This window comes from Periophthalmus magnuspinnatus, chromosome 10, assembly GCF_009829125.3.
Source record: "Periophthalmus magnuspinnatus isolate fPerMag1 chromosome 10, fPerMag1.2.pri, whole genome shotgun sequence".
Lineage (NCBI taxonomy): Eukaryota > Metazoa > Chordata > Actinopteri > Gobiiformes > Gobiidae > Periophthalmus > Periophthalmus magnuspinnatus.
Window position 1 is genome coordinate 7,150,290 of NC_047135.1, and position 16,534 is coordinate 7,166,823.

General features: G+C 39.4%; 1 protein-coding gene across 1 annotated transcript in view; it reads left to right on the forward strand.

Moving 5' to 3' along the window:
- The window catches only part of htr4 (5-hydroxytryptamine receptor 4), a 224,308-nt gene that overhangs the window by 107,932 nt on the left and 99,842 nt on the right, over nucleotides 1-16,534 (forward strand). The window contains exon 3 of the mRNA XM_033973967.2: nucleotides 11,285-11,398. Coding sequence (XP_033829858.2) covers nucleotides 11,285-11,398 — 114 coding nt within the window. The remainder of the gene's footprint in view (nucleotides 1-11,284; nucleotides 11,399-16,534) is intronic.

Consider the following 16,534-nt stretch of genomic DNA (forward strand, 5'->3'; position numbering starts at 1 on the left):
CACATACAGATGCCACTAGTTGTTATTGCTGTGTTCATGTGGTCCTAGCTTAGATTTTAGTAAGCCTATTCATTTTTTATTTTAAATGTTGCAAGTTAAAAGTGCATTATATGACTTTTCTGGTGGAGGATCTGCTGTATCTGCCGAAAATGTTATTGCTTTGCCTGGAATATTCTGCAGCATGGCTTTAAACTATCCAAGGTAGCATCACCAGACAAAGTTACAGGTTAGATCTGTGGATAGGAAGCCCTGCTCACAGTAAGATGACAGGTTTGAAATTGAATACAAGTTTAATACCATATGGAAACTCCAGGTAAAGCAATATAATCTCTATGGCACATGTGTCAAACTCAAGCCCGTGGGCAAAATGTGGCCCGTCAGGTCATGTTATGTGGACCGCGACAAAGTAAATTAAAAGGTATGACTGTCTTAAAATATCAGTTTATCAGGAGATACACATTTACACAGCCATTTTTTCATATCTATGCAAATCCATATGCAATATTTGTAACTTGAATAACTAATAAATATACAAACGGTTAAATAACAAAATTAAAAAGTAGTTGCGTTTATTTTACATTACATTTGGTTACGTTTATCTTACAGTTACATCTGGCCCTTTGAGAGCGACATTTTTGTTCATGTGGCCCTCTGTGAAAATGAGTTTGACACCCCTGCTCTATGGAGACCAACAGGTGGCAGATCATCACCAGAAAAGTCACACAGTATATCTTTAAGATTTCAATTGGTTACAACATCTCAAATCAAGTCACATATTTTGCAGTCAAATTAATTGAACATTTTAGATATTCCTTCTCTCTATAATTAGCATTAGTCTTATGTAGCGCTTTTCCAGATGCTCAAAGTGGATTTACAATTTCCTGTATTATTAATTTATTATAACCAGTGGCAATCTGCTGTTGTAGCCTCAGCCCTGGGGTAGACTGACTGAAGTGAGGCTGCCAATCTGCTTCTCCGACCACCAACAGTCTCACACACACACCACATTCATACTAGGCAATGTGGGTGAAGTGTCTTGCCTAAGGACACAACAAAAGTTTTGGCCACTGTGGCACCTGGAACTCCCAGTAGTCTCCCATCCAAGTCCTAACCAGGCCCTGCTCTACTTAGCTGCTGAGAACTGACAAGATCAGGCTTTGACAAAGATGTTTGGCCACAGTCTGATGGTGGAAACTATTAGCCGTTAGCCCAAATCCGCGTCATTTCCTATCCTCTCCCCCTGGCAGATTATTATCAGAAAAGTTACACAGTGCACCTCTAAGACTTAAATTAGTAAAATCTCAAAACAAAACCATTTAAAAAAAATAGTCCTTCTTTATCACTGTCATCTTTTGGTCGATGCTATTAGCCGTTAGCCCAAATCCGCTTCATTCCTTCTCCTCTCTCTCCCTGCCTTGTCCTAACACATGCCTGCTTGTTGTGCCTACTGCCTCGGAGCTGCTTTGGTTCACTGCAGATAAAGACATCTTGTATTCTCCTGCTGAGAGAGAACGCTACAGTCTGGACCCCTTTGTTCCCAATTAGGACGTCCCACTAAGTCTTCCACGTCCTGTGCCAAAACGCTCCGACGCAGCGGGAGAGGAGGGCTACCCTTATATCACTGTTTACCCATAAACCACAGAGGAGAAAAGTAACGCGTCAGGTTGTTTAGCTACAAAGGAATGGGCATTTTAATTAAATCGTGCTAAACAAGATTACATCACTAACTATTGTTGTTTTATTTATACAAAACAACAAGATAAAACTGTCCAATTTTCAGCTATTCTTGTGACGGAATTAGAACATTGTAATTAGAAACTGGAAGAGAGGACAGAGCAGTAACATTCTAGGTTAAAGGTGCACTAGGACGCTCTGTCATCTGCCTCTCTCCTTGAAGTTATGCAAGAAATATTCCGTAGTGCAAAATTAAACTTATCTATCTTCATGGAGACAAGCAGGTGACATCATCAGGCTGAGTTACAGGTCAGATCTGTGGGAAGGCAAACCCACACACAGTAATAGAGCATGTTTTTTTCAAGAACATGAGTTTTTTGAACAATTAAAACAATTTAAACTGTCGAAACCAGTACTAAATAAGGTCTAAACCAGGACTAAACAGAGACTAAACCAGAACTAAACAGAGACTAAACCAGGACTAAACAGAGACTAAACCAGAACTAAACAGAGACTAAACCAGGACTAAACAGAGACTAAACCAGGACTAAACAGAGACTAAACCAGAACTAAACAGAGACTAAACCAGGACTAAACAGAGACTAAACCAGGACTAGACAGGGGTTAAACCGGGACTAAACAGAGACTAAACCAGGTCTAAACAGGGACTAAACCAGGACTAAACAGAGACTAAACCAGAACTAAACAGAGACTAAACCAGGACTAAACAGAGACTAAACCAGGACTAAACAGGGGTTAAACCGGGACTAAACAGAGACTAAACCAGGACTAAACAGAGACTAAACCAGGACTAAACAGAGACTAAACCAGAACTAAACAGAGACTAAACCAGGACTAAACAGAGACTAAACCAGGACTAAACAGAGGTTAAACCGGGACTAAACAGAGACTAAACCAGGTCTAAACAGGGACTAAACCAGGTCTAAACCAGGTTATGCATCTTTGAATTGAATCGTGCATATAACCTCTGCAATGTCAACAAGTTCATGCTCTGGCACTCTCCTGAAAACGTCTTGTGCAACTTCAAACTTAACATAATTTCACTCATTTCTGCAGTCACTTTCCATCTTTGCCTCTTTCTAAAGTTAAAAACATGTCTGAATGCTCTAGAGATTTCCCTGTTCTCGTCTGAGACCACCAACGCTGCCCTCATCAAAGCCCAAAGCTCCAATCAGCAACTGCCACACGATATAAAGACCTCAGACAGTTTAAAGGACATTTGAAGAGACTGAAATCATTGGGTTATTTTACTGACTTTGGGGACTTTTGGGGGTTGAATTTAGCTGTCTGCGTTAGGGTCAAAAGTATCAAAAATCAGATACTAATCGATGCTTACACTTGAAAGTACATATTCATTTGAACAAGTTTTGATACTAAAAAATTCACATTCGCAGGACAAAAACTAGAATAAGAAAATCACTTTCTATTGTCTAAAAAAATGTCTCATTATCATTGTGGTATTGAAATCGGTATCGAGTATTGAGCCAATTCCTTAGTATCGAAGTGAAGTTATTTATTTAGATTAAAAGCATCTATATGGGACAACTATAGAAAGGCGAAGTGAGTGAATGAGTGAGTTATCTTAAGATTTGTTGTTGGGTTTTTTTTGGTATTTATATGTAAAAAGGCAGATTAAACTCATGATTCACACGTCTTTATGTAAATACATTGTTTCCTAGTAGTTTTTGCATGAACTCCCCCTGCAGGTGTGGTCTTTTGGCTGCACTTTGACTCAGATACACAGAGATGCGTAACCATTTTGATCGGGGGGGAAGAGAGCAGTAGCAGAAATGACATAAACACCACTGGATCTTAGCCAAACGGGACCTTTGACCTGCAGAAATCTCAACTTCAGAAGGCAATCAGCGAAAAGCAGGATCAATTAGGATCTGAACCAGAGAGCAGACCAGAGAGCAGAGCAGAGCAGGGGGAGGAACGCACAGCTATGAGAAGAAGATAGAGGAACAAGCTAGACATTTTTATCCTAGTGCAGGTGTTGCTTTTGAATACAGTGATCCCTCGTTTATCGCGGGGTTTACGTTCTAAAAATAACCCGCAATAGGTGAAATTCGCGAAGTAATCAGCTTATTTTTTTACAATTATTATATATGTTTTAAGGCTGTAAAACCCTTCACCACACACTTTATACACTTTTCTCACACACCATAGACTGTATTTAGAACAGGACTAAGGAAGTGTGACGTCACCAGTAGCATTCAGCTTAAACCTGTCGCTAGCGGGAGCAACTTCATCGAAATATATTGTTTTATGGACACAATAGCGAAATAAAAAATACCAGGAGCATGTAGAATGGGTTAATATAAACATTTTAAGACCAAAATGATGAGCCTGACAGCAGCAGTTACAGAGAGAGGGGTGACAGATTTTCAATAGAAAGTGAATTGGAGCCAGAAGAGTGCCCATGCTCATGTCATATTTGGAACGTGGCAGTGAGCAGGTTAGCTATGTCCATTTATATATACAGCCCTGCTTAGCTTCACAAATCAGAAAGAGTAGTCTTACCTGAGAAGATCTACCCACCTTTTGTTATTACTCTATAAAATAAAATTAGTGCCGCCATTTTGTTGTTGTATTGTGCGTTGACAGCCCTGGATCTGCTCCCTCCTCCTCTATCTCCTTCCCTCAGGTCTGTAGTTAAACCTATGACCTCTCCTTGTACTTCATTGCAGCTCATCTTTTCTTATGGACTTTTCATTAAACACATGGCATAAGGCCCTTGGAAAGCTTTGTGTTCAGAACAGTGCCCTGCTGCGTCAGCCTGTACTAAGTGCATCAATCTCACTGTAGTGAAAAGATATTGCACACTAAAAGTTAAGGGGGCTTGAATACTTGATTTAAGTACTCTAAATCGGCGTTCACACTCGTCATGGTTTATGGTTTTAGCCCAGTTGAGTTTGGATGCAGACTAGTCTTGTACTGTTGTGGTTTAGTTCTGGTTTGGTCCTGGTTTAATTCTGGTTTAATTCTGGTTTAGTTCTGGTTTAGTCCTGGTTTTAGCCCTGGTTTAGTCCTGGTTTTAGCCCAGTTGAGTTTGGATGCAGACTAGTCTTGCCCTGGTCTGGTTTAGTTCTGGTTTAGTCCTGGTTTAATTCTGGTTTAGTTCTGGTTTAGTTCTGGTTTGGTTCTGGTTTAGTCCTGGTTTAGTTCTGGTTTAGTTCTGGTTTAGTTCTGGTTTAGTCCTGGTTTTAGCCCTGGTTTAGTCTGCTTCTGGGTTTTTATATTGATTTGCTTAACAGATTGTTTGGTTTCATATATCGATTGCTTTCAGTGTTTACATATTATTATATTTTTGTTTTAAAGATGCACTATGCAACTTTTCAGGTGGAGTGCACACTACCTGCTTGTCCCCATGGAGATATTGTTGCCTGATATATTCTATTGTATGACATTAAACTACCTTGCATTTATCCAGTTACAAGTGTTTCACAAAAAGCTACATTGTCAGTGTGAGGGGGATTGCCTTTTCACAGATCTGATCTGTAACTTGCATGTCTCTAGGGAGATATGCACTGTAAGAGTTAAATGCCATATTGTGGAACATATAAGGACAAGCAATAACATCTGATTTTCCTTTGCAAAGTGATGTGTGATGTGAATGTTAAGACCAACTGCAGAGAGTTGACTACCTGCTTGTCGCTATGGAGATGTTATTGCTTATATGTTCCACTATATGGCATTTATTGTTATCCATCTCCATAGAAACAAGCAGCTGGTGGACCCTCTGCAGTATTAAATGGAAAAAAGTGTCATCATATATTTATTTAGAGCCAACATTTCCCAACATTTCATGCTTATATATGTATCCTGAATACTCAAATACAACTTTAGTCTTAAAAACAAATACATTTCCGTCATTTGACCTCTCATAGCGTCTTCCCTTTGTCCCGGTCGTGAAAAAGCAGATATCCGCTGTGCAGTTGACAGGGAAGTAGTGATATTTAAATCAGCCTGGAGAATACATTGATTCAGAGACAGCATTAGTCATGAGCGGAGCCAGAGCAGCACCGGAGCAAAGCCAGAGCAAACACAGGGATGAAACAAAGTGGAAGACTATTACTGAAATAATGAGCCAATCAAAGCAAAGGACACCCACATATGCTCTTCAGCTCACCGAGGGACTGTGGAGAATACATATGTCCTCCCTCTGTGCCTTTAGTGGCGTATTAACTGCTATAACGTGTGCTCTTGTGCTGCTTTATAAAGGTCAGGACTACACGGATGAAGCTGGGATGCCGTTAACTGATATAGTTGGAACTGAAAACTCGCCTAGAACTCCTGCACTTTATACCATTATTGTTGGTCATTAAGCACTGCCTATGTAATAAACAATTAAATATAAATTAAATATAGACTGCAGCTTATATAATGTAGAGATTTGGATTAAATAAAATACTGGGTTTAGTCGTAGGATTTGGCAACGAAAAGTGAGAAGCTCATTCTGCGAAATGTTTGACTAATCAGCTTGAGAAACAAAACACAGAATGCAAACATGAATAACTTATAAAATGTTCTTGGTAATTGTCTGTTCCACATCATGGCATTAAGCTTGTCTATCTCCATGACGATAAGCAGGTGACGCCAGGCTAAGTTTTAGGTCAGATCTGTGTAGAGGCGAGGCTGCGTAGTAGAAAACATATCTTTCTTTAACAATAACAGTATGAGTAACTTAATAAATACAAGATATATCAGTTTAATGCATTACTGTGGAACATTCCAGGCAAAGCAAACAGGTGGCATAAGCTCCTCCAGAAAAGTTAGTGCTTATAATATTAACTGCTGCCAAACTTATACAAGAATTACATGGATTTCAGAGCGTGTTTCTTGTAGATGTCTATAGTAGTGTTAGCAGGTTTTAAAGACCCTGTACACAATTTTTTCACATGTATTTGAGTAAAATGTGTCTTGCTTCAGTACAGATATATTGTGTACAGATCTTGAGGTCAAAATAAAACCATTGTGTTCTGTCTGCAGCTACTTAAACTATTATTGTCTGTTTGGTAAAGGTTCATTCTGCTTTCACTTTTAAACTCAAAATCTACGATACTTTTTGTCAGACAGGAGCTTTTATTTACTTGCTTTACACAGTTTGTCCAACTCCTGTGGCCTCAATGGTGTAGCGACGTGTCTTGTAGGCTGCTGTACTTTGTTTTCCCGGACCGTAGGAGAAGTTTACGCCTCCTACGACACAGGAAGTAGCCGACACACGGAAAGCAGCCAAAAAAAACGCTCCTGTCTGACAAAAAGAATCGCTAATTCTAATATTATTGTCTAGTAATCAAGAAGTACACGTTAGTATCCTGGGCTCCGGTCTCTGAAAGTTTTGAAAAGTGCTTATAAACTCATCAAGGTGAATACTTAGGGTGTTCCACATGCATAAAGAAAATGAGGAATAACTTTAGACTTTTACTGCAAACCTTTTAAAATGAACTAGTAGTTGTGTTTTTCAAGTTTTAAGGTGTTAAAAATCAGGTACAGCACCTTTAACCTTTAGAGACAAAGGGGTATTTAGTTATAATTATAATCTTTAAATTGAAATTATACTTTAAGATGATTCTTTTCAGCCTTACCTGAAATGCAGAACAAGTTTTATTCTTTCACCTCCAAAACCACCCTTAAATTATGCTTATATCAGTGTTGAAAAAGTCTGACAATTACCGTCCCGTATCCCTTTTATTCCGGTGTAAATGTCTTGTGAAACCTCCGGCAACAGCGGTATCTGTCCTAATGGCCTCTCTGGGTCCTGTTTAAGGTTGAAAGTGCCTTGTAATTGAACATGAAAGCTCCGTAATGTGGCTTTAGTTGTGATTAGAGTCACGGCTCTGATCAAAGATGTGATTATTTGTATGTATCAGTGTGTTTGAAGCCTGTGGAGATAGAATGGATCAACTGATGGAGGGAGAGGAAGATGGAGAAAGAGAGTAGAGTAAAAGGTAAAGAGGGAGAGAGACAGAAAGAGAGTAAAGAGGGAGGAAGAGGGCAGGAGAGATGGAGGGGGAGAAAGAGACAGTAGAGAGTAAAGAGGGAGAGAGAGGGAGGGAGAAGGAGGAAGGTAGACAGAGACAGAAAGTAGAGAGTAGAGAGTAAAGAGGGAGGGAAACAGGAAGGGGAGAAAGAGACAGAGAGTAGAGGCGAAAGAGAGAGAGGGACGGAGAGAAAAAGATAGATTAGAGAGTAAAGAGAGAGAGAGAGAAGGGGGGGCGAGATGGAGGGGGAGAGAGAGTGAGGGAGTAGAGAATAAAGAGAGGGACAGAGAGGGAGAGAGAGAGGGTAGAGGAGAAAGAGACAGTAGAGAGTAAAGAGGGAGAAAGAGAGAGAGGGGGGAGGAAGAGATGGAGGGAGGTAGAGAGAGAGACAGAGAGTATAGAGTAAAGAGAGAGATGGAGTTAAAAAAAGACAGAGTAGAGAGTAAAGACGGAGAGAGAGAAGGAGGGAGAGATGGAGGGGGAGAGAGTGAGAGAGTAGAGAATAAAGAGAGGGACAGAGAGGGAGAAAGAGAGGGAGGGGAGAAAGTGACAGTAGAGAATAAAGAAGGAGAGAGAGTGAGGGAGAGATGGGGGAGGTAGAGAGAGAAGAGAGAGTACAGAGTAAAGTGGGAGAAAGAGAGGGAGGGGGGAAAGAGACAGAGAGTAGAGAGAGAGGGAGGGGGAGAAAAAGACAGAGTAGACAGTAAAGAGGGAGAGAGAGGGGGGGAGGAAGAGATGGAGGGAGGGAGAGAGAGACAGAGAGTAAAGAGTAAAGAGAGAGATGGAGTTAAAAAAAGACAGAGTAGAGAGTAAAGACAGAGAGAGAGAGAAGGAGGGAGAGATGGAGGGGAAGAGAGGGTGAGAGAGTAGAGAATAAAGAGGGGGACAGAGAGAGAGATAGAGAGTAGAAAGTAAAGAGGGAGAGAGAGGGAGGAGAGAAAGGGACAGAGAGGAGAGAGTAGAGAGAGGGAGTTAAAAAATAGAGTTCAGAGTAAAGATGGAGAGAGAGAGAAGGAGGGAGAGATGGAGGGGGAGAGAGAGTGAGAGAGTAGAGAATAAAGAGGGGGACACAGAGGGAGAGAGAGGGAGGGGGAGAAAGAGACTGTAGAGAGTAAAGAGGGAGAGAGCAAAACAGAGAGTAGAGAGTAAGGAGTGGGGACAGAGACTGAGGGGGAGAAAGAGACAGAGAGTAAAGAGGGAGAGAAAGAGAGGATGAAAAGAAGACAGAGAGGGGGGAGAGAGAGAAGCCAGTGAGAGCGAAAAAAAGAAAGAGAAAGAAAAAGGGAGACAGAGAAAAGGGGAGCGAGATGGGAGATTGACAGAGATGAAGGGAGAGAGAGGGACGAGGGCAGAGAGGAGCACTCCAGCTGAGGGGAGCGTGGGTTTTATAGTTTACAAGATAATAATAAGAACAGAGAGTGAACTTTATCTGAACTTTAAAACTGAGTTTGCCCTTGTCCTGGTCTGTCCTGGTCTGAGCCCATTTAGTCCTGATGTAGACTTGGTTTGGTCTTGTTCTAATCCTGCTTTAGTCTCGGTTTAGTCCTGGTTTAGGCCTGGTTTAGTCCTGGTTTAGTCCTTTTTTCACCAGACAATGAAATGAATCAGGATGGACTACCAACGAACAACCAATCCTCGCAACACTTACGGCTCTTAGGTCTCTAGGTTAGTCTCGATACTCAATACTGATACGGATACCAGGATGATACTAAAAAACACTCTTTATTTGGACAATAGAATGTAAATGGTAAATGTAATGTAAATCCCTCAGTCGTCCAGGTAGGTTCCATAGTAGTCCATGAGTGTATTCTAGTCTATGTGTCTTATACTTGTTCTGATGCAGCTCAAGATCATTCTAAAGCTATTCAGGAAAGGTTAACTTCTGTGTGAATGTGACTTTTTTAGTATTGACCTGTTCAAATGAGTATCCAGTTTTGATACTAGTTTTAGAGTCCATTAGTATCTGATTTTCATTATTCTGTTGACAACCCTAGAGTAAACAGCTGCAAGTGAGGCCCCTTTGAGAAAGAGCTATCCAAAGTTGAGCTATTAAAAGAAATTAAAAAATAAAATTTTATATTTGGTCCCGAGTGGTTATGTGAAGAAAAATATTAACAGTTTTCCCCATTCAAGCCTCTCCACAGAAACACAGTCCCAAACAGACTGGTTCTTCATTTTGACTCTTTTTTTCTACCTGTCAAAACCTTCAACATGTAGCGTCCACAAGGCACAAATCTCCAGTATATCACCGTATTACACCCCAATGTCAAACAGGTCTGAGATAAAAGCATTTGATAGATCTTTTACAACCACAGCTCAGTAGGGTTTCCACGACAGCAGCCTGGAGTCAAGGTCAAACTTAAAGTGCATATGACTGGTTAGAATTTTTTTTTTTTTTTAAACTTCCTGGTTGGAGACGGGCAGCAGACGTGACGTACCATAGACTGTATAACGCAGTGGACTAAGTGAGTTTGACATCACCTATAGCAATCGGCTCCAGTCAAATGAAGCTCATAGAGGTTAGCAGTTACAGGGTGAATTTGGAGCCAAGTTGAGCAACCAAAGAGCCAATCCGGAGTCAGGTCGTTGAACGTAACGCACCTTCCCGCCTGCACAGCTGGTTTAGCAGTGCTGCCAATCAAACCTGAGATAAAGCTAGCGGGAGTGAAAGAAGACGCCTGATTTGTCTGTTATTAAGTTCATATCATATCATATCTAAACAGCAGGATCATGTAGAGCGGGTTAATATGAACATTTTAAGACCAAAATGACTGATAAATGTCTTTCTTGTGAGTAAATTGTCCTTGCATTTTGGACGGAGTTTTCTGTGTTGACGACCTAAGTAGACGGACTCTACTTCCTGTATTTTTCTTCTTTTCTTCTCATTTTTTTTCCACAAACTGCCAATTACCTGATTTAAAACTGTGATAATTATTTAGCACAGGCACCAACCCACCAAACCAAGTCAGAATTAGAAAAACGTGAAAAAAACATATGCACTTTAACTAGGTGTGTGTGTGGCTGGTGTATAGCTCTATGGGATTACACAGAGAGGAGCTTAAACATGAAGATGATGTTGGCATTTGACTTACAGGAAGTCAAACTGCAGCAGAAAGGGGCTTATCATAGTCAAGGTGAAGGGGGCACTTAAGCTGAACACGCATGTGAACTTATGAAATGTAATCATCCTTAAAGAACACATATTATGACAAAAACTGACTAGTTTTTGCCATGTTATGTTATGTCTCTCCGTCATTAAAAATACCTGGAGTTGCATTTTGCATCATCACGCTGGTTTCATTAATACAGCAGTCACCAAACCAATGAAGCAGTTTTAAATTTCCCATGATTGTGATGTTATATACATGTTATTAAGGGATAAATCACCACCAGACCTGTTTAAGCATCTCTTCCATCAGATTGTGCTCATTACTACTGCATCTTTATATTAACAGGGGCATGTTCCTCATTACAATTACACAACAGAAATAATGCATAATGTAATATCTGTATTCAATTATACTTGTGGGTGTACAAACTCATAACTGCTCGTACCTTGAGGCTTCCCTTATGACTAAATGTACTGTCTTCTCTTGTCTCCATAGCGACAGCATGCCCAAGCGGCTGGCTCTGATCTGCTTCCTGTCTCTGGTCATGCTCATGAGCATTCTGGGAAACCTGCTGGTCATGGTGGCCGTGTGCAAAGACCGACAACTCAGGTCAGGATTACCTTTGGACTTGCGTGGTTTAAAGTTCAGATGTATCTATCCTTACATGCACAATTGAATCGCTGAATTTTATAATGTTTTTTTACGTGCCATTGTTCTGAAAATGTACGTTCCACCTACCCCCCGTACACACCCAACGCTCTGTATCCTCTATTTAAACCTCGGAAATCAGCACTGCAGTTTTTAATCTGAATTTATCTGTTTCTTTTATCAAATCGTTTTAGATCAAAATTGGGTTTGAAATGAGCAAAGTGTAAAATAATCTGTGTGGATCATAGATTCAAAGTAAAGCTTATATCTTTAGATGTGCAAATTTCAACCACAAAAAGGGTAAAGCGTTTGCAGATTTGGACGTGAAGTGAAGTTCTCCGAGCTCATACAGAGATCAGGTTCGATGGTCCATGCACTTTGGGACAACTCATCAATGAAACGTCTCTTTGTTTTGTTCAGAACAGACGTGGAACATTGGTCTGTAATTTGTGTCAAACTCTGCACGGGTTGGTAGTATTTTTAGGTAAGAAGTTGAGCTTTACAGTGTTACTTAACCATTGTTTCGGACATCACAGTTTCGTAACATTTGTAATTACTCTGTTTTTAGTTCAGTTCTGTTGTAATCCTGGTTTAGGTTTAGATTTGGGTTTAGTTCCCTGCTTTCTGGATGATTTTAGTTGAACTGTCACGCCACCAGTTAGTTCAGCAAACATTTATAGTCCTGGTTTAATTTCAGGTTTAATACTGGGTTTTGTCTCAGTTTATTCCACATTTTGGTTGGTTGTACTGTATTTTCATTCATATTTCCATCGGCCATAATATCCAGACACGTACTGAAAACTCCAGACTCATTGTAGTTCACTAATTGTGATATTTTTAAACCTACACCAGTGCACAAGGCTCTCATGAGGGAGACAAACTTTCTGGTCCACTGGGGCTGATGGAGGCTCAGGTTCACAGACAGGTCACAGACAGGCTATCCCTCTCTCTCCCTCTTCTCTAAATCTTTCTCTCTCTTTCTCTTTCTACTGTCTATTCTACTTTTCCACTTTAATTTTTCCATTTGTTCCACCACTGAAGTTGCGTCTCCATCTCTCTCTTCCTCCCTCCCTCCCTGTGTCCCTCCCTCCCTGTGTCCCTCCCTCTCCTCCTATCAACCCAATACCCCCCCTCTCTCATTCACCCATCTCTCCATCTTACTCCACCCTCCCTCTCAATTCTCTTGCTCCCTTTTCAACTTTCTCTCATTTATTCACTCACCCACTAGTGTTTTTATTGCTCAAAAATACATTAAAAACATGTATTACTGCACTTACAGTAAACAGAATTGCCTTTCCACAGACCTGACCTGTAACTGGTGGCGTCGCTATGGAGATACATTTAATGCCATACTGTGAAACATTTCAGACAACGCAAAAAACCCCCAAAAAAAACAGGTGAAAAGTGACATAGTGGACATTTAAATAAAGCGAACGTTCAGTAGCATAGCGGCTGTGCTCCCGTTACCCTGGCAACGAGACACAGCTTGTTTGTTCCATAAAGACTGTAATTGTTTAGAATGACAGTGCAGCAGCCTGAGTGGAGTTCTACACGTTGTATTTGGGATTTCTCTCTCTAAAAGTGGTCAACAAAAGCCTGAACGCCCAGTCGAATATTTCAAGATAAATGGACGAAGCATCAGCAAAACAAGACAAGAAATCAAACTTGTGTTAAATGTAGTGCGGAGAAAATTACAGATATATTTCAAAATTAATATAATGTTTACGTCTGTCTGCACCGCCATGTTTGTTTTGGTTTGTTTGGGAGCTTCATAGTTGGTCTCTACCCAAACCACAATGCTGTCCTGTGATTGGTCCAATTCTCCCATAAATATGTATATATTTTTTGTTTGTTTATGAACTCTCAAATATTATCTTGCTATAACAAAGTTTATCCTTAAACTGAATGAAAATTGCCAAGTATCTAACTGTTCCCTTAATACCGAAACAAACGCTTCATGACAGCAAGACTTAAAGTGCGTCTAAACACCTAAACTCCGCCCACAACCACATTTCAAATAGATGTGTTAAACTGGGCAGTACCTAAAGGACTAAATAAGGAACAGTGTGATTGGTCTAACAGGTATCCAAGCTTCAAACTCGGCCTCTGCAGTCAAATGTTTATAATCAGAAACGCCGAGCTGTAATCAGAGAAGTCATATGTGATGTCACCACCTACAAATAGTGGCAGTGGGTACCGGAGATGGCACACATTCAAGATTATACATTTTTGACCAGCAAGCTGCACATTTGCACTAAAATGGCCAAAAAATGACTTGGATAATACAGTTAAGTAGTGAAAAAAGTGGATTAAGTATTTAGTTCCATTTTCAAGCTGAAGTACCCAATTTTTTGAGAAAGTTAGTTGGTATCATAAAAGCAGACAAAAAGCAAGCCGCTCCTGCCTTTGATCTGATAAGAAAACAGTTTATCTATAGCATATATATCAGAAATAGCCACGTGAGTTACTTTATGACTCTTTGAGATGAAGAGTTTTCCACGTACTTTACTTTTCTGCCTGAAAAAACTGCTTTAAAGACACTGTACCTGATTTTTACTGTCTTAAAAGGTAACTGAAGTAGTTCATTTGCAGCAGCCCAAAGTTACTCCTCACTTACCTTATGCATTCAGAGCATCCCAATTATTCACAGTGATGAGTTTATAAAAGCTTTATGCAACTTTTAGAGACCAGAGTGGAGTTTTGCTGTCACTGTAATCCTAACAACAACTAGCATACTAACAGTTTACTTCCTGATTATCAAACAGATGAGTTTAAATGGACTGTCAGCATCCCGAGCAACAATACTATGACATTCTATCTGTTTATTCATCTCTCATTATTATTATGTATGCCCCGGGATGATGCTCTGCTCCTCTAACAACTGCTCACAAAGTGCACCAGGGACGGACAGACAAACAGCTCCCACGATGAAAGGAAAGGATGGAGGGATGCGACAGCCACAGCAGAAGGCAAAACTGAGGATATTTAGTAGAAGTCATGATTAACCAACAAGCGTTTTTGTTTACAACCAGACTTTTTGTTCTAAAGTCTAGACAGCTCCTTTTAGAAGTTTCAGAGTTTTCAAATACAGTAAAAACAACTGAAAAAATGTATAGTCCATAGTTTAGCTGCATATTATTAATTTAAAGTTTAAAGCTTCACTATCTAAATTGTAGTTGATGTTGTAGATGCTGGAATTGCTGGAATATCCCACTGTGTGGCATTAAACGTATCCAACATGTTTCTTATTGCAAACTAATGAAAAGAAACATGACTTCTTTATTGTGACCAGTAGCCTCTCCACAGATCTGACTTGTAACATGGCCTGCAGGGTGTCCATGAAGTTCAATGGTGGAGCATAACAAAGGAAAAGTAGTAAAGTATCGTATTTAAGTACAAATTGTAGGTATCTCTACATTATACTGTACTGTACATTTGAAAATTGATACTTTTTACTTTTACTTCAAGGTATCTGTTCTTTCAACTCTACTGAAAAGTAAAAGGATTTTTTTATTATTGTTTGATACCTGCTGTGAGGGTTTATTTTTAACACAGATGTTTAATTTAAGCAAACAAAGAAAAAAATAGAAAAAAACAATTGATTAATTTGTTTCTGTTGAACCAAATTCAGCACAAATCAACATCACCACATCTGAAGCTTTATTAGAGCTTAAAGTCTGAGTGAAATACTTTTACTTTTTACTCTTAAAGTACATTTTTAAACGAGTATTTTAATTATTTTACTCCTATTCCTACTCCTTCATCTACCTTTATTTTTTATTTGTACCTTTTTTTTTGTTGTTGTTTGGTATTTGTACAAAATGTAGCACTTCTTCCAACACTTCCAGGTAAAGCAACACCAGCAAAAAATAAACGTTATAGTTGCAGGTTTATATGGGACAGACTTTCCCTCTCTCTTTTATTTTCAGTTTCATCCTGTCTTCTGATAAGGCCGTTTCTTTTTATAATGCAATAACCATTCAAACCCAATAGAACCCAATGGGAGTGTGCTCTTTGCCTGCTTATATGGCACTTCTCACGGAGGCTGTATCAAAGCTGGACAAATCTGAGCACATTAAAATGATTGAAACATGTTTATAGATGTGTGTGTCCTGCCAAATGTGCTGCATCCCATATGTTTTAGCCATACTGTGCATCTCTATAAGCATTACACAGTATAATAAAAACATCTCTCTGTAGCATCTTCAGTCCAAGTCCAAAAAGCAAAACTAAAACAGCATATTGCAAAAGATTCATTGCAGTGAACTCCGGTTTCCATCCTCAACAGATCATAAATTATAGATATAAATGTCATTAATTTTATAATGCAAAGATGAAACTTGCTTTTCCCCTCCAGACACAACAACAAAAACACAAAAACGGCTCAGATAAAGTTAAAATAAATGAGAGGAAATGTAGATGTAAAGATTTTGCTCATAACTGCAGGCACATTTTTCACTTTATAATGCATGGTGTCTTTAGTTTAATGTCATACTGTGGAACATTCCAGGCAAAGCGATAACATCTTCATGGAGACGAGCATGTCCGCTACATCAGAAAAGTTACATAGTACAGCTTTAAATGTGTTTAGCTATTTATTTCATAGGGACAAATATGTTTCAACTCACGTCACACGCGACAACATTTTTGCAAAGGCTGATTTTGGATGTTTGTCCCACTTTGGGCTTTTACATAAAACATAACATGAACACAACACCATAAAAGACAACACAATAGTAGGAATAGTAGTAGAAATATATGGCTGAACAATTAGTGAAAAAGATTGAATTATGATTTTTTGCGATTTATATTTTAATAATAGGTGAATACACAAAGACACTGAAATAACTAAACTACAGGGTTAGCAGTTCACAGAATAAGATGATATTTTATTGTCTGTCCAGCAAATTATTGTACTTAAAGGTCTTATTTTATACTAAGTGGATTCTTGTGAGATTTAAGCCATGTTATGATGTTGTTACCTCCTCAAAAACATACCTGGAGTTGTATTTTGTTTCATTCACACATGTTTGACTAATCCTGCATTATTAGTCTGTGTACATCTCCAAAGCTCAAAATACTCTGTTCCACCTTGTG